This window comes from Myxocyprinus asiaticus, chromosome 33 (assembly GCF_019703515.2).
Source record: "Myxocyprinus asiaticus isolate MX2 ecotype Aquarium Trade chromosome 33, UBuf_Myxa_2, whole genome shotgun sequence".
NCBI classification, from domain to species: domain Eukaryota; kingdom Metazoa; phylum Chordata; class Actinopteri; order Cypriniformes; family Catostomidae; genus Myxocyprinus; species Myxocyprinus asiaticus.
This window is the reverse complement of record NC_059376.1, coordinates 5,895,025-5,917,543: the sequence shown is the minus strand read 5'-3', so window position 1 is coordinate 5,917,543 and position 22,519 is coordinate 5,895,025. Positions and strand designations below refer to the sequence as shown.

At 36.7% G+C, this 22,519-nt stretch overlaps 1 protein-coding gene across 2 annotated transcripts in view; it reads right to left on the bottom strand.

Annotated features, from left to right (window-relative positions):
* Nucleotides 1–22,519, bottom strand: part of mtor (mechanistic target of rapamycin kinase) — a 317,851-nt gene that overhangs the window by 220,023 nt on the left and 75,309 nt on the right. For both annotated transcript variants that reach the window (XM_051670135.1, XM_051670136.1), the window contains exons 22-28: nt 22,394–22,506; nt 20,412–20,574; nt 15,674–15,766; nt 13,820–13,966; nt 11,686–11,828; nt 9,190–9,352; nt 5,207–5,352 (exon numbers count right to left, since the gene is read on the bottom strand). In XM_051670135.1, coding sequence (XP_051526095.1) covers nt 5,207–5,352; nt 9,190–9,352; nt 11,686–11,828; nt 13,820–13,966; nt 15,674–15,766; nt 20,412–20,574; nt 22,394–22,506 — 968 coding nt within the window. The remainder of the gene's footprint in view (nt 1–5,206; nt 5,353–9,189; nt 9,353–11,685; nt 11,829–13,819; nt 13,967–15,673; nt 15,767–20,411; nt 20,575–22,393; nt 22,507–22,519) is intronic.

Here is a 22,519-nt window from a genome sequence, read left to right as displayed (position 1 = left end):
CAGTCACATGGAAACCAATCATCGATATGTGCAACTTACCTGTTGCAGCAATTGAAATGGCCCGTTTTTACCATTTACTCCTTTGATACTCTGTCTTCTTATGAACTCCCAGTCACCATAGTGGGGCAGAAATGTAATTTTATTCTGAAACAAGCCTCAATTGTGCCAAACACTCAAATTTCTGATTACCACCCAGAGCCACTCGGCAGTGGTCAAAACGATTTTAAAAGAGTTTTTTAACTTTTCCTCAAACTGTGGAAGTGAATGGGGTAAATCCGTAAATGTTCAATTACTCAATACTCAAATACTGTTTCAAAAGTATAGCCCAAGATGTAAACATTATACATGTTAACAAGATTTCAGTGCGACACAATTTGCTTAAGCTGGCGCCACACTAGCACACTCCAAACAACTCTATTTAGGCCGAGGGTGTCGCACAGGCAGACTGTTTTGCTGAGATCTCACTCTATTCAATCGGAGGTTTGACACACTTGCCGATAAAAAAAAAAACGGTGGAGGGGTGACAAACATGCCAACTCACCGCAACTCACTCTCTCTGATTCTCTGTCATGTGGAGCTCCCTGAAATAACAACAGGAGTACCCTTGTGGATAAACAATTGTAAAAGAAAGGTTTAGAAATTAGTGATTCGTCGAGTAACTTCACCTTGTGTGTGATTGTGCGTTTATCCTCTCGAGGCCTGCCGTAGAACGCGTATGTCCAAAAGCAGCTTTCAGTGAGTAAAAGAAATTATGTTAAATAAAAACAGACTGTTGTGTCTCCGCTTTCTGATTTCATTAATCACTTGACTGTCAGACTACACAAAAATGACTAATGACCTCACGCTGGCAGTCGCTAATGCGCGCGCCGTCTCTTACCTACTGGCCAGTAATTATGTAAATTAAAGGAATAGTTCACCCAAAAATGAAAATTTGCTGATAATTTACTCACCCTCAGGCCATCCAAGATGTATCCGAGTTTCTTTCTTCATCAAAAAAGAATTTAAGACTTTTAGGATTTCATTTTAGGCCTCCTCCTTTAAACAATGCAAGTGAATGTACTCCATTTTTTGACGGTCCAAAATGCATATTTAGGGTGCATCAAAATAATCCACACGACTCCAGTCGACAAATAAAGTTCTTCTGAACACAAATGATTGATTATTTTTAGAAACAAAACAATACTTATATACTTTTAACTGCAAATGTTCGCTTCCGTACATCTCTGTGACGTGCGCTCGTTGGTAAGGTCACGCGCAACGTGGAGGATTCAGGAAGCGCGTCATTGTTAACATTGTTTTTTTATTATTATTATTAATTGGAAATGTTTTTTATTTTATATTGCTTTGGATTGCTTTGGTTTGTGAACGGCACAAGTTTCTCTTGTAAACAATGACGCACTTCCTGGCTCCTCCTCCACGTGACGCGTGACCTTACCAACCAGCTTACATCATCCCTCTCATGAGCGCACATCATAGAGATGTACAGAAGTGAACATTTGTAGTTAAAAAGTATAAAAGTATTGTTTTGTTTCTCAAAATTATCAATCGTCTGTGTTCAGAAGAACTTTATTTGTCGACTGGAGTCGTGTGGATTATTTTGATGCACCCTAAATATGCATTTTGGACCATCAAAAAATGGAGGACATTCACTTGCATTGTTTAGAGGCGGTGGCCTGAAATGAAATCCTAAAAGTCTTAAATTCTATTTTGATGAAGAAAGAAACTCAGATACATCTTGGATGGCCTGAGGGTGAGTAAATTATCAGCAAATTTTCATTTTGGGGTGAACTATTCCTTTAAGCTCACACTTGAAAATCACACTCATCGGCTAGGAATTCACAGGAATACCGGTGGTACGTCATCATGGCAACAAAGTAATATTGGATATAACTTTACACAGACAAGGTTAGTAAGCAACTTTATCACACTAAAATCATGTTAACATGTATAATTTGTAAATCTTATTGCTTTAATTTTGAAACAATGTCTATTTTAATGTTTATGGACTGGCCCCATTCACCATTGTACGCACATTACTGTAATTGCAATTTGTGCTTTTATTTCACGAAGGACAAGTAAAAAAATTTTTTTGTGGTAATCAAAATTATGCCACAAAGGTTGTCAGTTGATTTAGCTTTATGAAGAACAGACCAAAATCACTCACGTATATTCCGACTTGCTGTGATGCAATGGGTTCATTGACATGCAAGAACAGGCTTTGTTTAGTTAAATGATCACGAAATGCAGTGACATTTGTTCTGTTACGTGTTTGCTTGGTCATACTTCTTATGTTCGCACACATCCCTGACATTTTTCACCTAAAACAACTTTGCTAGTTAAAGCTGTTTACTCAACGTAAACAGTGTTGGAGCTTTTCTCTTTAAATTAACATTAATGTTTTCTGCACACACCGTGATATTGTGTTAAAGTAAATGACAACAAGCACTGTTGATCTCATCGTTTCATCCCAACCTACGATTATGTCAGTGATCACTGGGAAAGCACAAAGGTCCATTCAGCTCATACATCTCACCATCGTCACCTTAGAAAAGGTACTGTTTATGCAGCATGTTATGATTTAACTTAATTTCAAATAAAATAATAAGTCCAAAGGTCTGAAATATCCCACGATCCACAACGTGAAATTTTAATGAACTCAAATATGAATAAGTGATATACCTTGTATACAAGTTATTTTTAACAGTAGCCTAATTCATTAACGGTAATTAAATAATTCACAAATTCATAATAAACACAGCCTAAATGTATAAAAATACACTGAACTAAGCATTTTTTAAGAGGAAAATGCCAATACTTGCATTCCTTAAGTGTATTAATGTAAATTATATTTAAACAATAGGCTAAATTCACATATTATTTGGAGTCATCCATGTGCGTTTTGCGATTTTAATGTTAACGATTAATCGATTAATTGATTGTTAATGAAAATGTCTGAAACTTGTGCATTATTTGAGCTGTAAAGTTGTTTAAATCCTCATTTTTATAATCATTTTAGGGTTTTAAGGTTTTTGCTGTTACGTCATGTCAACGAAGTTGTAAAACTAGATATAACTTAACAAGGAAAAGGGTTGTAAGCCCACTTCGCTAGCTAATTACACTTACACATCAACACCATAGATATCTATATAGAACCGCTAGAACAGAAGTTCTGAGACAATATTTTCAAGATGGCTGTGCGCTAGTTTCTCTGCATACAGTGAAGGATGCCGTAGACCGTATTTGACACACCCTGCCGAGACTACATCTTCACTGTGATCCAGACACCTAAATCATCTCAAACATGCCAAAAGTGTTCCCGACTACACATTGCATCTGGATATAGGCTATAACGCTATTCTCCATCATTTGATCAGTTTTTGATGAATTACTGCTGATATGATGGGTTGAAAATGTTCATCTCACATCTCTTTTAAATAAAATCCATTTTAATGCCTACTTTTATTTGCTGCAATAGCGCGATCTAAACTGCACCAGGCATTTTTTGTGAATGAACTGTAATCTACAATGAGCATAATTTACATAGAAAGGAGGTGTCTCTGCACAGAAAGGAATGACAATGGATAGGTTTCCCAATAACGTTGCAACTTAAGCTTTTACGATCATCTTATCGTATGTTGCTCGTTATTTTAATATGGAGTAACGTCTGTTTCCCAAACCAGCACGTAGATCCCTCGTTATAAAGTAGAAGGTAAGTGCTTCGTTATGGGAGCTGTCCGGTCCAAAGGTGCTGAAACTTTGGTCAATGAGACAATGTAATCGAATATCGCAATATTTTTTTGGGGAAAAATATCATGAATATATTTCTTTCATATCACCCAGCCCTACTTGTAGCCTTACTGCCATTATGCAGCATGCAATTTGTGACTGCCATGTAAACAGACCAGGACTATTTGAATCATCCATTGATGGGAGGAAGAAGAGGAGGAAGAGAGAGAATTAATCACTCATTGCACACTCTCACCCTAATCTCCACTGTTAACCATATTTTAATTATTTATTTTGGCCTATTTAAGTTTTAAACAGCGGGGTTGCATTACTCACATATGTCTTCTGAGCAAATCTGTTCAATAAGAACGTATCTTTCTGTTGTCATTACAATTATGCTTATCAAAGAAGGCCAATAAAATGTTATACTGTATTATTTGTAATGTAAATTTAGATCTATCTTTAGACCTAATTTAGACCTATCACGTCTCATGCACAGACTGCAGAGACTGCCTATTGATTTCAATGCAATTTTTTCAACACTTTTTTTATCCTCTGATACAGTGTACAATGGCTTTCCAATTATCAAAATATATTAATACAATTTATTAAATGTCCCTTTGTATCTGATAAACTGAGAACAATACGTGGAGTAATATATTATGGACTTAAGAGCGGTTCATAGCGCTAGTTAATTTACGAGCGTTTTTACGTGCTACTTAGGATGCTTTTGGGAAACGTGCTGTAGTAAGTACAATTTAAGTGCTATTAGCATTCAACTTAGAGCTTCGGGGAAACCCAGCTCAAGCATCAGCCATGTTGAGCAGGACCACGCAAACGTCTGTCTGGTTCTTTCTCCTGAATAAATTCAGTCCCTACATAACCGTTGCACTGTCCGGAACCCAATCATAACTTTGTGCTGATGTGCCAAAAGATGAAAAAGGCTTTCTTTATTGCTAAATCCTAAACTAAAGCATGATTTAACTAAATCATCCACATCCATTTCTTGCATTGATGAAGCTGCTGGCTCGGCGTTCTATCGTTGTGATAATGGCGCACTGTTTCTCGTAAAGACTTTAATCTCGTAATGCTACGACTTTTTTCTCGTAATTTTGACTTTATTCTCAAAATATTAGGACTTTATTCTCTAAATCTAATTTTTATTTAATTTTTTCCCATGGCACTTAAACGGCATCATAGGTCTAACATCCTTTGTGTTTTGTGAGGAAAATTTTACAGTTGGAATTTCGTGAGGGTGAGTAAATGTGACAAAAAGTTCATTTTTGGGTGAACTATTCCCAGGTGGTGTTTCAGAATTTTCTCCTGGCTGATGGGAAAGAAACACTGACACTTCTTATTCAGATAGTAATACAACTGCTGACTAGTGTTCCCATTACCTTCTGCTTTTGCCTTAAGATAAGTGATGATGTTTATATTTAAGGTGTAACACAAACTAACTAAACAATTTTCTGCTTCTTACCTGATCAGAGACTCTAAAATAAGAGGTGACGGGCCCTTCTGGAACTCCAGTTCCTTGTAATGCAAGGCCTTGGCGTAGGCCCGACATTTAGCAGCTCTCTCCCCCAACAGAACAATCCCATTGTCATCTCTCAAGGGAAGCGGGCCCTGAAAGAAAACATAACACAGAAAAGAAAGACTTTAGGTATAAAAGAGAAACAAAATCGCATTAGACAGACCAGAACAGAGCAGAAATCCAGTCCAATAAATGGCTGATGGTTAGAAAAGCTTATATAACAGCCCCTCGCTGAGTAAACTCTTCACTTCACAGCTCTCAAACCTTACTGCCCATTTGTTATGTCATCACTAGGGTGTGAGCTGCATTTGTTGTGCTGGAATAACACAGAACAAATGGACCATTCATCCAGACTTATTCCTCAACACAATGAGATCATACAAAATATGGAAATAAATATGATCGTTCCAGAGCACAGCAGAAAACTGTAACGCTCCCTTTCAGGCTTAATCATGCTGTAAAGTAGCAATAAAATAAATTAACATCATTGGCCTTGCTTTATGCTATAGAGAAATGCAACTGGAAATGATTTAGGTCATTATATCTCACTTGCAGTTTCAGATTTCATTTTTTTTTTTCCTAGAGAGAAGGACAAATCTAAGCAGCAGGACTATTTCGATGGGGGGGGGGGGTCGGTGGTAGGTGGATTGCAAGGTGTGGAGCACGAGGTGAAAGCGTGAGCGTGAGGCGATAGTCTGTGTTCTGCGACTGCTACCAGGTCCTTGAATAACATATAACGTTAAGCTGTAAGGGCAGCCGGTGGAGTTTCTGGTGCCTCCCTAGGCAGGGGTGGATTATGACTAGCAAACGCCCCTGGGCCAGTTTTCGTTTAGGGCCTCAGTCAATTATCTTTCAAAGTTGAGATCCACGCAGTAAAGTTTCATTGATTTAAGTCTCTTTTTAATACCCATTCTGTTTTTTACAGTCAGATTAACTCAAACATACAGCACGGTCGTAGTAAAGAAACCGCTCTATCAAAACCTGTTCTTAAAGAGACAATACCATTTTAACGTTTGTTATACATAATGTAAACTCAATGTTAATACTTGTAAATACTACAAATTATGCATACAAAAAATAAGAATGTAACAAAATGTGTAATAAATGTGTAAACATGCGTATATTTAAAGGGGCAATAATACATTGACATATTTTAACTTTATCAAACACTTTAAATATAAAGAATTTAATAAATAGACTCCTACAGCATGTACATATGGGTTTGGTGAAACCTGGCAAAGAGTTCAGGCAGTTCTGGCATGCGCTGCTATATATTTTCTAACTCATCTAAAAGATGGGGAGCATTCCATTCAGAAATGATCATCCCTATTACCTATTTCGTTTAAAGACTTCACCCTCCATTGTGACATCTTCGAAGGGCTGAAAGGTGTGGGGCTCAAAAATAGTGATCATTTGGTCATTTTCTTGTAAATTCTGTTTGCAATGACACTACAGCTTGGCTACCATTATTATTCTCCCATTGAAAAGTCCTGTGAAGGCATCATGTATGCCCACAGACTTACACCTAAGAGTAGATTATATTAACAGAATTTTTAAATGATCAAAGAGTCTGTTTTTCATTTTTCAAGAGTTCATGATTTCAGACTTCAGCGGTCAAAACTTACAAGCCTTTTAATCTGCTTTAAGATGCTCTCTTTCTTTCTTTCACTGTAAGACCTGCAAAAATTCTAACTTCAAGCATTTAAAACTACTTTAAACTTTCAGACAAGGTTTTGTCAAACCAACATTGTAGTTTGTCTCAACAATCTTTACATTTCTAGGTCAGTACTTTTGTACCACACAAAATAAAATATAAATATCTTCTTTTTCCCCAACCACCTAATATTGGGGAGAAATGCAGTTATAGCAATGAATAGTATAATAAATGTTTTTGTTTGACAGCACTTTTTATACAAAGCATAAAGCTTAACCTTATAAAGCCTAAATAATTTTTTTTTTGGTAGAAACAGGAAGGCAAAAGGGTCCTATAAGTGGGCTGGGGCCCTCATATTCACAGGGCCCTACTGAGGGGGCCTTGTATAAGCTGACAGTTGTGGGGGCCACATATTCAAGCATATATAAACATTTGTTTTCAAAGTTGACGGGCTGCCAGACCTTGCAGCCCAGCGCCCCCCGGGCCCCTGTTAGTCAAGGGCCCCTGGGCACTGGCCCGGTCCGTTATACACCTATGCCCCTAGGGTAAGATGGTGCCCCCCTTGGGAGTTGGTGCCCTACGCAGACTGCGTAATGTGTGTATAGGGAGCGGCGGTACGACCGTTTTTTCTTTTTTGCTCTGGTGTACATATTTAGTACAATAATTAGACAAGTTCAGTTAATTTGATTTTAAACCATTTAAATATCCAAGCACCCCAAAGAGGCTATTCAACCGCAGCAGTGTAACTCCACACACATTAAAATACTTGCGTTCACTCCCTCACGCAGCTGCCCATGCAGAGCACATATACAGGCGATACAGGCGATGTTTGATTATTTTTGTTTGACTTTAATGCGAGATTTCATCATTTGACGATGTATGTATTGAGCTATTTAACCTCACAGCTCACTGTGCACTTTATTTGCTGCTGTTTGGAGTAGTGTTTAAGGAAAATACATTACAATAAACATCCTTTATTCCCACGTCCCGCCTCCTGACGAAAAACCGATTAAACGTTCATGAAACCTCGTGGTTAATCAAATGTTAAAATGGTAACTGTGCACATCCCTAGTTTTGACTGAGGCATTAAAGTAATAGTTCTCCCAAAAGTGAAAATTCTCATCATTTACTCACCCTCATGCCATCCCAGATGTGTATGACTTTCTTTTTTCTGCAAAACACAAACAAACATTTTTAGAAGAATACTTCAGCTCTGTAGGTCCATGCAATGCAAATTAATGGTGACCAAAACTTTGAAGCTCCAAAATCACATAAAGGCAGTGTTAAAGTAATCCAAAAGACTCCGGTGGTTCAATCAAAGTCTTCTGAAGCAATCCAAACAATTTTAAGTGAGAACAGACCAAAATATAACTCCTTTTTCACTATAAATCCTGACATCAGCATTCTCCGTGGCAATCATGATTTTAAGCTTGATTACACTTCCTAGCACCATCTAGCATTCTGTGCATGCGTCAAGCACTAGGAAGTGTATTAGAGCCTGAAATCATGATTGTGCCTAGATGTACAGTGAAAAAACATTTACATTTTGGTCTGTTCTCACCCAAAACTGATTAGATCACTTCCAAAAAAAATGCATCAAACCACTGCAGTCTTATGGATTACATTAATGATACCTTGTGGAGTTTCAAAGTTTTAGTAACCATTCATTTGCATTGTATGGACCAACAGGGCGGAAATATTTTTCTAAAAAAAAAAATGTTTGTGTTCTGCAAAAGAAAGAAGTCATACACATCTGAGATGGCATAAGAGTGAGAACATGATGAATGAATTTTCATTTTTTGTGAACTAAGCATACATCTAATTTATCCCTAAACTCATAGTTATTCTGTATTAGTCAGGTCTGCTGGAACATGAAACACTCATTTTCTATACTTCTGCTTTAAACTGAAGTCCATCTATGCTTATATTATTATCTTTGTTTCCCTGTCTCATCCAGAGCCTGTCAGATCCAGCTCCCACACATCACATCTTCTTTTTCTGTTACAGCATAATTTTCTGTAAAGCTGCTTTGAAAAGGTGTGTGTTGTGAAAAGCGCTATACAATTAAAAATGACTGAATATTCTTTTAAGTATCACATAAATAAGAAATCTTTAAGCACACCTGTATATTCCACCATGAACTCAGTGTTATGTGCGACTTTTTATTTCCCTGCTCTTAAAAGTAATGTACAACAGAATAAGCTGCAATGTGGACCAGACTTTATGCTGATAATCAAAAGTCTCGCTACACGAGACTATAGAGTCCCTTACTGACCTTGTCACTATGCTCCATGAACTCTGCGAGGTTGAGCAGCGTCTGTGTGACCTCAGCAATGTCCTGTGATGTCAGAGCGAGCTCAATGCTGCGGATCAGCTCATCCTGCTGGTCTTCACTTAGCTCTGACCAGCACGACAGGAACGCTGCATTAAAAAGATCCCTACAGACAAGAGACAACAAAGAGGAATAAGTTGTTTAGTAGATAACAGATTGTTGTAAGACTTCTACACACTTAAATTCAGTAAAAAAAATTTAAAAAAATCTAGCATTTGAGACGCAGTTGAAATGTAGTTATCCTGAATACCCTAACAGAGCCTCCAAACTTGCAGTAGTCTCTGCCTTCTATGTTATGATGTGTAGAACTGGTGAAATCAGCCAGTTCCAATCTCATTGGCTGACCGCAACTCAGGAGTCAAGAAAGCATAGGGGTCATTCCCTATCACTAAACCAACGGTCCACAGCTCTCAAAGAAAAAGAAGCTGACACAAAGCAGAAGCGTTTAATTGCATGACTCACCGAAAGTGAAGCGCTGCCTGAATTGATGTGCTGCGATATCAGTGGTTGTGATGAGCGAATAGTTTTCAAGTAGGTTGGTATGAGCATAAACAAGCCAGTTATGCACTCCGCAAAACTATCAGAGCAGCCAAACGCCAGTACAGGGACAAGATTGAAGGACAGTTTAACACCAACTCTAGAAGCATGTGGCAGGGAATTAATATCATCACGGACTTTAAAGGGAATAAAAACTCAGCCATGAACACCACTGCCTCTCTCCCGGATGAGCTAAATACTTTTTATGCTCATTTCGAGGGAAATAACACCGCCCTCGCAGAGAGAGCTCTCGCGGACGAAGCTACAGAGGTTAGTTCACTCTCCGTCTCTGTAGCGGATGTAACCCGATCCTTCCGACGGGTGAATATCCGTAAAGCCGGGGGTCCAGACGGCATTCCAGGCCGCGTCATCAGAGCGTGCACAAACCAACTGGCTGGTGTTTTTACAGACATTTTCAACCTTTCCCTCTCCTTGTCTGTGGTCCCCACATGCTTTAAAACGTCCACCATTGTGCCTGTACCAAAGCAATCCAAAATCACTTGCTTAAATGACTGGCGTCCTGGTGCTCTGACCCCCATCATCAGCAAATGCTTTGAGAGACTAATCAGAGATTACATCTGCTCTGTGCTGCCTCCATCACTGGACCCATTGCAGTTTGCTTACCGCAACAACCGCACGCTGGTGTCAGGAGCACAACCTCTCCCTCAACGTCAGCAAGACAAAGGAGCTTGTGGTGGACTTCAGGAGAAAAGACAGAGAACACAGTCCCATCACCATCAATGCAGCACCGGTGGAGAGAGTCAGCAGCTTCAAGTTCCTCAGTGTCCACATCACTGAGGAACTCACATGGTCCGTCCACACTGAGGCCGTTGTAAAGAAGGCTCATCAGCACCTCTTCTTTCTGAGATGGCTGAGGAAATTTGGAATGAACCGCCACATCCTCACACGGTTCTACACCAGCACTGTAGAGAGCATCCTGACTGGATCAGCACTGCACTTTATTAATCTTATTATCTCACACTGGACTGTCTTAAATTATATTCTCTCTTAACACCACACTGGCAACTGACTATCAACTGACAGCCTGAATGTCAATACAGCCTACTGTATATTTTATATATACTATCTTTTTTTTTATTTTTATTAAATAACGTGTATTCTATATTGTGTGTATTGTATAGTGTATATTGTATATTATTATTTGTATATTGTGTTGTGTGTAATTGTGTATATTAGATATGTAAATTGTGATGTGTAAATCTGTTTATTGTAACTGGTATAGGTCTCATCACTCATCAGTCATGACAACTGCTATGTTGCTCGGAACTGCACCCAAGACTTTCACCCACTATTGTACTTGTGTGACAATAAAAATGAAGTGAAGTGAGGTGCGAGGGACTTCATATATGTATTCAGTAAATTATACATACTCCTTTCTTTTGCTGTTCCTCACGTGACAGTGATAAACACTCTAGGTGCCAATCGTTACATGTGCCATAGGTTGCCGAACATGATTGATGGCTTTTAATATTTTGGCTTTCATTATCATTTGTTTATCTTTCTTATAGCCATGGAAGTTTCTGAAATTGTGTTGGTTTTACATGGAATTATCAATAGGTGATTTGTACATCTGTGCTGTTATTTCCGTGACACAGTCTGTAATCATCACTTTTGGACGGAATTAGAGTCTGACCATAAAATCTACATACTATACATTTTCAAGCAATTTATTTTTGTGCTTCAAAGTCTATGTTGTTGTTATTTACCTCAAGACTGGTTTGTTTGGTTCGTGGCTAACTTGTAATTGAAGAATTTTTTGAAATGACTAGGGAGAAATCTACTTGCCAGAGCTTCCAGAATCAAGGCTGCTGTGGTCAGTCAACTGAATTTCTGAAATAACTCTTAAACAGAGGAGACGAGATAGAGGGTAGGAAAGTTTACCTAGCGAGTGGTATATATGTCTGGGCCAGAGACCAGCAAGAGCGCAGGGCAGGTGAGGACGATTCCTTCAGCAAGACAACGCTGAGGCGTCTCAACCACTCCAGCCAATCATCTTTGGACACCTTCCTGGCTGCTCCCCACGCCTGCACACACAAGAAATGGGCCAGTGTAATGAACCAGAGTTCTGTTACGTTTATTCACCCTCATGTCCTTCCAAATCTGTATGACTTCTTTTCTTCCGTTAAAGACAAAAAGAGATGTTTAAAATAACTTGTCCAAGCAATGCAATGAATGGGGCCGGATGCTGTCGAGCTCCAAAAAAAAAAAAAAAAAAAAAAAAAAAAAAAACAATTAAAATAAAATAAAATAAAATAAAAAAAAAAATATATATATATATATATATATATATATATATATATATATATATATATTTTAAATCATAATGAAGTACCATTTAAGTAGTTCTTATTACTTGTGTGCTATTTACCAAGTCTTCTGAAGCCATATGATAACTCAGTCTGAGAAACAGACTGAAATTTAAGTCATTTTCTGAAAATCTTGCACTCTACCAGTTCACATGTGGCACATAAAGATGCACAACACTAGGTTTGACATTAACAATAACACCAAACACCATTGGTTATCACATTAATAACACCACCAAACGCCATTGGTTATCACATTAATAACAACACCAAATGCCATTGGTTATCACATGTTTTATACACTACAGAAACAATCATGTTCTTACGGAGTATTTTTGTCTTTTCTTGTAAAAAATATATTTATACATCCTTCAAACAAGAATGAGATATTAACATAAGACAAATAACATTAAGTCTTTTCTACTCTTCTCTTGTTCTTAAGTTACCTTTTTTAGTGGGGTTTACTGTATGCTTAAAACAAGAAAACAATGGGGTAAGAAAAAAAATAGTTTTCCCTTTGCATCAAGTTGGCAAACTTTTTCTTGTTATAAGCATAAACATGATACAATTTTGTTAGATTTCTCTGAAAACAAGACAAAATATCATATAATTTTACTTCGAGTAAATGTATCTTGTTTTAAGTATGTTTAGATAGTTTTCCTGAAAAACAAGAACAAAATACTAAAAATAAAAAAGTTGTTGTTGTTGTTGTTTTTGCAGTGTAACCAAAAACCCCAGTTTTAATATGTGCAAGTACAAATGAGATTTGATAGCTACACCAGAGAAGACTTTCAGTGAACAATGACAAAAAATTTAGGTTGGTTCCTCACACAAAAATATTGTATGGACATACAGGTAAAGCTTGCATGTCATAGACTATAAACTACCTTTATGTCCTTTTTGGAGCTCGACATTGTCCATCCCCATTGATTTCTATTGTCTGGAAAATAACTCCTGAAAAGTGGGGGGGGGGGGATTGACTGCAGACACTCATGTTACATGAAATATACTAAGATTTGGATTGCATCTTTCTTTGTTTAATTTATTCCTTAAATTAATTTGCAATTGAATTTCCTCACTAACTGTACAGTGATTCAGAAAATTGCCATTAGAACTCAGGAAAATTGACTTTTCACAACTCATAAACATTTAAAATTAATATTTTCAGAGGCATTAGACATGTGATGAACTGCCAGAATTTTTCCTTCACCCTAATGTAAACAGTTTCCCATTCATTTTTACAAGCAAAATGTTATTTGGTATCAACAGCACACCACCAATACAGTACACTCTCGTTATCTTGAAAATAATCCATAATATCCATTTAAATGGAGCGAAGTAACCAGAAAGGGACTGCAAAAGCACAACGCAGTGCTATAAAACAACGTATCATGGTAAGGTGTAAGGTGCTCAACATGCATTAAGGACAGCTTGATTCAATTTCATCATTTCAAGATCTAATAAATGAGAGCTCATTCAACCACACACAACACCACTTCAAAAAATATGTTCTGGTTGAAGACATCATAAACTAGGATTTATATTCAGATTTCCAATGATTGAGCCAAAGCTAAGTTATTTTCATGTGGATGTCTGATATTAATAGAAAGTTTGGCGTGATTAAATATTTGAGTGCAAATGTGAACCAGAAAAACAGAGACAAATGTTCCAATATGTGAGGTTTGAAGGTGACACGTCAATATACAGACCTTCTGAAGTGCAGTTGTGCTGACGTGTAATTTCTTCATCGGCCCCGATTCGACCGGGCCGCTAACCAAAGTGTCACTTTGATTACCGCGTAATTGTCTGTGCTGAAATATTAGAGGGTCTTCTTCCTCTTCTGCTAGATTATAGCCCTGAGAAGACAGACAGACAGGAAGGTTAGAAACACAAGCCAACAAATGCACCAACCTACATCTGTGCTCAACTTAAAACCTGTGTGCGCTTTAAAGTAGCAATAAAAAAGGCTACCAAAAACATTCAGAAACTTTCAACAACTGCCACTTTCCAGACATAAGGGTAAAAAATAAGGCTTTTTTTTTTTAACTAAGGGTCGTGAAAGGAGGTGCTTAACAATCAGAAAATATTTTTTGTCCATATTTTTCATGCATTTATTTAATGAGGTCTGCAATTATCACAATGCTGTTAACACATTTTTAGACATGTCTGCAAACAGTTTAAAACCCTGATTTGTGTAATAAACATTAATTTCAAAACAAAATACAATTTATAAAAAACGAAAAACTAAAAAATAGAATGGGTAACAGGTTGCAAGTAACTGGGTTGCAGATTTAGCTTAAATTAAGCTCTCACTCAATAAGACTAAAGAATCTGAGACCAAATGTTGGTTTATAGTTATTGCTGAACTCATTTTTCTCATAAAACAAAGAAAAATGATTTATAATAAAAATCTTACAATAACTTTGGTAACAGGGTTGAATTGATTGAGTGTTGAATGCAGTAAAAATTAGAATATGGAATGAGATTATTATTTTATTATATTACATTATGCAATGTTACTTTTTTAAAAAGGCAAAACATCATGAAGCAACACAAAATGCAAAATGTGAGCTAAATGTTAAATGTTTGGTATATAAAATGTGTTAATTATCAAAACAGATTTCATACCTTGGACTGAATATCAATTAAAAATTATTCAAATTTTATTATAATTCTTACTCTATTGCAGAATTTCAATGATCAAAAACAGTCAAGCATATCTTTATTGCTTTAAGAAACCTAATGAGACACCAATTTTTACTTTGTGGAAGGTGCCATCTATCTACAAAACAGTTCATTTGGTTCCATAGTTCCAAAAATGATTGGGAAAATACACTAGTATGGGCAACAAAGTAAAATTTGTGTGCAAAATGTGGGACACAACTAAATATTATATTTTAAGTAATTAAAAATCAATTAAATAAAAAAATAAAATACAAAAGTTAAATTCAATTCTAAAATGTAGCAGAATGACTAAGATTTTTAATAGCGGAAACAGTCAAGATCAATCACCATTTTAAGGGGGGATGTGGGTATTATATAATACTATAAAAAAAAATAGTATTATCACTAAAACACATTAACCTTTATACTATTTAAAAAGTTAGGACACCAATTTGTTTTCTATTCATGGAAAGATCCAAATAGTTCCATTGGCAAAAATGACCCAAAAATTATATAAATAAAATTTAGCTTTTGTTCCTAAAAGAGCTGAAAAAGACTGTACAGCCAGCATCATGTGTTGGCGAATCTATGTCGGTAGGAAATATGATGCATGGCAACGAGACAGGCAAATTGTTTTTGGATGGCAAGGGGCCACACGTTAAAACAGGAAGTCTGGGTTCACTAGCAAAAAATGAGTGGTGGATCACACAGGGGGCCAGCTCCAGGAAACGGAGGCAGGCTTCTCCACCAGAAAACAAGAGAAGGTCTGTTTCAGATGAGACCCTGTGGCGGGACTGAAAAGTCATCAGAGACCTACTTTGTGGGGAAAAATATGTTTTTTTTTTTTTTTTTGTAAAGGAACATTCTGTGCACAGGCCTGAAGAGGGTGGGACACTGACCTTCACAATTCGACAGATGAGCACATCGTAGCGCTGGTGGTTGATGCGGTGCTTCAACATCACTTTATTCACCATGGGGATGAAGATCTGGTACTGTGGAAGAACAAGATACAGAGAGCACTAATTCTCACCAGCTATTTCCATACCACAGCAAAAACCAATATGCTATTCAAGGCACTCCATTACTGAAGCAGTTAAATATAAATATCATATTTATTTAAAAAAAAATTGCATGAAATCTTCAAGTATTTCTCAATTATGTAATTTTTGCAGCCTTGTGCCAATGGCCAAATCACATCCATAAAGACATTCTTACTCGTGTGATATTGCTTAATTAATACTGATTCAATTCTGTCAGAGTTTGACTGAGAAGCAGGTCTATAATTAAAATTAGCCAAAGGGGCTGTGGTATCTACTGTATCCATTAGTTTTCTTATAATTATTCTTCTTCATTCTTCTGTCCCTTCCTTCTATCTTTTGATTTTGGCCTTCAAAGGACAATGCATCTATGGGTATTTCCTCAGTTAATTTGGGATGACATCAAGGACTTTAAAACTAAAACTTTTAGTTTAACCATTGACCCACAATAGTTTACTAATTTAAACCACTAATAGTTCTAAACATAAATAACTAATATTGGCATTATATTCAATCATTTTCTGTTATAGCATAATTTCATGTGCAGCTGCTTTGAAACAACGCCTGTTGTGAAAAGCGCTATACAAATAAATTTGACTTGATTTTGTCTTACTCACCAATGAGAGTCTATGGCAACCTATGTACATAGGAAAATTAGGAAGTTTGGTTCATTGATAGCGATTGGCATGAACAGCCCCAAGACAAAATTTGGTGGGTTCTAGGACAAATTCTTCAAAAAAAAAAAAAACATTATTTTGTGCTTAATGTTTAATCGTTTGGTCAAGAAAAAAAAAAAAAATCTTTTTGCATCTGATTACCTTCTTCCTGATGAATGAAATGGACCCCTTTCATTAAAACTCTGCCCATTACAGTGGCTGCCATCTTAGATTATGACCTGTATAGTTTTTTTCACTGCTGCTCCTAGAAACTTTGCCTGATTTACACAAATTTCTAAAACAATCTCCAGACTGAGCCGCACAAAATAATAAAAAATTAAGCTATTCGACTTTGTTGAAAAGTTACACAAACACAAAGTTAACAAGGTCAACATGAAACAGGAAGAAAGGCTTGGCAGCACTGCCCAATCAGAATGAAACTTTGTATGCTTCATCAACACCAAGATCTGAGGGTGCATGCAAAGTTTGGTGACAGCGCCACCTATGGGTCAAGAAATATGAAAATGGCAATTTTTCCCCATAACTTTTGACTCGTATGTCCTAAAATCATTCCCATATTGGTCATACCGCCTCACTGGCATATTTATTTGATTGAAAACTTACATCTTTTGAATGCATTGTCAAATTTAAAAGAAAATTGGTGTGTATCATCGACATTATGTCCTGAGGACACCTGTACAGTTGAGACAGTGCCACCTATAGTTCAAAAGATACCACACACTTCTGTGCTGACTCTAAACTCTGCATGTCTCTTTGTCATGGCCGAGATGTGTCAACTTGGTGGCACAGTGTGTAAAGTTCTGGACTTTATGTCCAAAGGTTGTGGGTTCGATCCCCACACAGTTAAATTCACTTAACTGCTGCATACAACTTTTGAACTGTTTGGTCTAAAAATAAAAATTTTACTTACTCTGATAGTGCTCTTTTGTTGCTGAAGTTTCCCCTTAAATGAAAACTGTGCCTATTACAGTGGCCATGATGTTTGATTGTGACTTTTTTTTTAAGTTAGTCCTCCTACAAAAAAATGGCTTCAGATGTCTTTGTTGGAAAGTGACATAAATACAAAGTTGATCATGGTGAGCGCTGTTCTTTGGCTGTGCTGAATCTCAGCTTGTAAGTCACTTAGGTTGCTTTCAACCGCGTGGCAGCATGATCCAGTAGATTGTGTGCTGGACTGGAGATCCAAAGACTACTGATTCGAGCCCTGCTTGGGACAACTCAAAAGTCATTGTGGATTTGCAATGTATGTAGGGGTGGGCGAAATACTGGTAGACACAACAAACCGGTACAAATTTTACAACTGGCACACATGGCAAGAAATGTGCACCTTATTCTATTCACGTTACATTCTGTTGGAGAAATGGTGGAGGAAGGAAGAGCGGTTTCACATCTATTGCATGCGTTAGCTCAGGAGCATGCAAGTGCGAGCGAGTCCAGAAGGCTTCTCGTTTGTGCTCCAGAGACAGGAGAGCACAGAGCGGGATCACTTGCGCTGCTCTATCCGATTTCTCTCAATATTGGGGCACAAACCATAAAACTTATTTGAGTCATTTGAATTCTTTTTACCTTAAAGCACTATGGAGGAAGTCAAACATCTAAAACGGCTAGAGAGCCCGACATTCTAACCACCACTGATGAGGAAAACAGTTAAAAAAGTGTGTCATGCACCAACAATTATGTGACATGTGGGTTTATTGATCTATACATCATAACCCTTCATAAAATTATGTTAGAATGATGTTAGCTATTAGGGAAAAAAAACAGGCCATGTTTACCTTCAGATATTCAAATATTCTCAAGAGATGACTTAAATCATTAAGAGCCTAATAAAGTGTTGCTGCTTTTTGTTGGATATTTTTTTATTTGTGTATTATTTCCTTTGTTGCATTGCAGCGAGAAGATGTCAAGTTTCTTGAGGAAAGTGTCAATGTCAAATTTAGCATTAAAACCAAATTGAGTTTTTTTATTATTTTTATTTTTGTATTGCTCTTTAGTACTACCAATACTGTAGAAAAAAATTAATGCAGAAAGACTGATATTGTAAAAAAAAAAAAAATATATATATATATATATATATATACATATATATCAGTACTCTATATTACAGATACTGTAAAAAAAAAAAAAAAAAGACCGATATTGCTAGTTTTTTTTATACGTATTGGTCTTTGGTATTACCGATACTGTAGAAAAACAGATATCATTAAATCTTTTTTTATATATTTATATCGGTACGCCTATTTAGATACTGTGGAAAGACTGATATTGTAAAAAAAATAAAATAAATAAATAAATATTAGTATTGGCGCTCTGTACTACTGATACTGTAGAAAGACTGATCCTGTTTCTTTTTTTAATATTAGTACATAGTATATTCAGTACTCGATTCTATAAATTATATATTAGTATTTGTCTTTGGTGCTATGTTTAAATTAACATTAAAGGAGCAATATGTAACATTGACATCAAGCATTTAAAACAGGTACTGCAGTCCAAATTCAAAATATTGGAGAGAGTTGTCTCCCCTGCCCCCTCCAGACTCAAAGCTCACGCGGGTTGCCAGGTTGAGGACACGCAACAGGAACGGGCAAACTGACAATGGCAAGCAACGAGCCTTACACTAAGTTGATCAGCTAATGTATACATTTGCATTGTTTTTATTGTTTGCAAATTATAAACAAGCTCATGTGGATTTTTTATAACTCTGTCAATGTTAGCTAGATGTATTGCTGGCTTCCATGGCTGCAGCACACTGTTGTTTGCCCACTAACTTGTTTCAAATCTGGCAACCCGGGGTGTCGAAATACTATTGGGAAATGGGCAGTGGGCAGGATCACACAGGCCAAAACACAATCAGAAATTCCGGCCCAGAACAGACATTTCAAAGTAGAATATACTGGCTGTAGCATTGTTTTCGGAGAAGCCAGTAATTCAACTTAGCATGTTCCTAAATCTCTGACAACATATGATAATTTTATGCTTTAGTACAGTAAATATATTACATATTGCACCTTTAACCAAAATTAACAAACACTGTATAAGTACTGTTCATTGTTAGATCATATTAACTTATGTAGTTAACTAATGTTGGCAAATGGAAACTTATTGTAAAGTGTTACCCATTTTTATTTTATTATCAGTACTCTGTAAAAACGATACTGTAGAAAGACAGGTATTGTTTATTTTTTATATATGTGTATCAGTACTACCAAAACTGTAGAATTACTTACATCATTATATATATATATATATATATATATATATATATATATTAGTATCATTACTACTGACACTGCAGAAAGGTAGTGTTTTAAAAAAAAAAAAAAAAAAATTCAACTTGGTTACAAAGTACCGATAGATTTAACATTATGCATACTGGAGTGACTTTTTTTTTTTTTTTTTTTTTTTTACAGTTTAAAATAATGTTTTTGAGCATTGTAAGTGAATGCATGTGCACACACAAACAGATGTGTACTGGAGCTCCATGTGACTATAGCCTCTCTAACTGCCAGTACACAAATAACAACGTGTTCCTCTTCTAACAGAGGAAACTGTGGCTTGTGGGCGGCAGTGATCAAAAGCAGCAGAACTTGATGGCCACATGTTGCCTGGTAATTTTAGGAAGGTTTCAGAAGGAACCGTTGAAGCAATGACCTCAGCCCTCTCTCTGATTGAAAGCCTCTTTGTGCACTTAGCGAGACACAGGGAAATCATTAAATGGCTGCTTCAGAACATAAAGTTACTTTCGGGGAATCATGCAATAAATAGTTTTTTCCCCACAAGATGACGACATTATGACAGCATAAAAAACCAATGCTCTCAAAAGCTCTGAAAGTGAACACAAGGGCACGTGTAAAATTTGTACTAGAACATCTCCACTCTCAGACAGTATTACAAGCATTGAATTGGGTTTTTGAAAATACCTTTTTGCCGAGCTGAAACACCAGCGAGGACAGTGTGTCCATGGAGGTGTTGCGCAGCTCTGGAGTGACGTCGAGGGTGCGTACGATGGGGTGAATAATTCTGGAGGCATAATCCGTGAAATCTAAAGACTCTGTCAAGCGATCTAAAGTCTCTAAGGCAACCCTGAGGGCCAGAAAGAGAAAACAAACATTTTGTCAAATTATATAAATATATCAACTGAAAGATGTCCCCAAAGAAACACCAGGCAACTCAGTTTTGTGCATTATTCCACAATTATTATTTGTTATGCATTCAAATAATAGTTTTTACCTGGCCCAAGCACAACTTGCCAATTTACAGTTATGTGGAGCTGGATTTTAGACCAATGAGATTTCATGGTGGGCGGGGCTATCCATAGTGACATTGCAAAAATAGAAAACAAATTATCAACATAATGTCCTGTTGCCCAACACTTGTCGCAGTTGGTTAGGATTAAAACTCAGATTTATATAGAAGAGGGTTAGGATACAATGTCATGGGTTTGTTTAAATCACTATGTTTAAGTATGAGCAACAGCAACAGCCTTAGTAAGCTTGCCTTAGTAAGCACCACTAATTACACAGTGTGACGAGGAGGAGGGCGTGGCCGGGCCGTGATGGAGCACGGCCGGCGCTGAATCAGCTGATCAGCAGGAGAGCGAGATAAGGGGCAGCCATAGATGCCTGTTCGGGAGAGAGCACGTGGCCGAGTTGCAAGTGTGTCTGTTTCCTTAAGTTTTATGTTGTTTTAAGTTCATTTATATCATTAACGTTATCATTTACTGTTCAGCTGGTTCCCGCCTCCTCCTCGCCCATCCTTGAACTGATACACACAGTATGTTTAATATAAAGATGCCATTATTAATTAGGTAAACTGATGAAGAAATATAATTTCTTTCTGGTTTATAAACAAAATTTGCACCAGCTAAGAAACTTTCCAATACTTTATAATCTTCTAAAATTGGGGTCTCGAAGTTCTGCAAAGAAATCAAAAGATACAGAACTCTTCTGCAACACATCTGCACAGCGATTACGGGCAACATAATTAAGCACTTTAATAAAATACAATCCTTGTCTACCTTCTCTTAAAAATGTTTTTAACTCTGCTCACCACTCTCTTAGTAAAACAGTAGAGATCAAATGCAGATTCTAGTCTGTAAAAATGGTTTCTCTGAGAATAATGATGGAGCACCAGCTGGCCAAACCCACTGTTGTTAATGTGCTTACCTGATTCATGTCTGTCCTCACCACCACTGTCAAAATACTTTTACTACCTACAGCAACATGTGATCCCTCTTAAAGTCAACATACAATCAAAATTGACCCTGTTTGCTTTCTAATACATAAAACTGGTCTTAATGTGCATGATTTATGAGTGCATGTTATTCAAATTGTTAAAAAAATGTTCTTCATAATCTCTTATCAAAATGTAATTACTTGCTCCACCTCAACTTTCCTTTTCGCTGACATCACTTACACCACAAATGGTACTGTATTATATTAACCAATAACAAAACAATTAAAACTATTCCCAAATAACAAAATCAAAGCCTGGCCTATATTTTTCCTAATTGAATGTCTTATTTCACTGACAATACAGAAGTAAAATGTGTTGCAAATGGTGTTTTTACGTTAACTTTTTTTTACTGCAGATGCAAAGCAAATGCTGTTTAAAAAAACTTCTCTTTTAAAGAGTGGTATCCAGTATAGAATGTATAGAAACTCTTTAGATAATATCATACTATAAATTCATTCTTCAAAGAGTAGTATACTATATACTGTAGAAACCTCTTTTTGAAGAGTAGTATAGAATTATCCACATATCAGAGAGTTTTACAGCTTGCATGTGTACATCACCATGATACAGTGAAGATATCTTTATAATAATAATAAAAAAGTTTTAAAATAAGAAACACTATTTCTAATAAGAGTTTTATGAGAGCAGATAATTTCTTTATACTGACTTGCGTGCCTGCAAAGGGACATCGGGTGCGTCAAACAGTTTAACTATGGGCGGGAGCAGCAGGTGAAGGTAATCATCCAGGTTTGCTCCAAACAGCTGGATGGCCATGAGCAGCTACAAAACATAA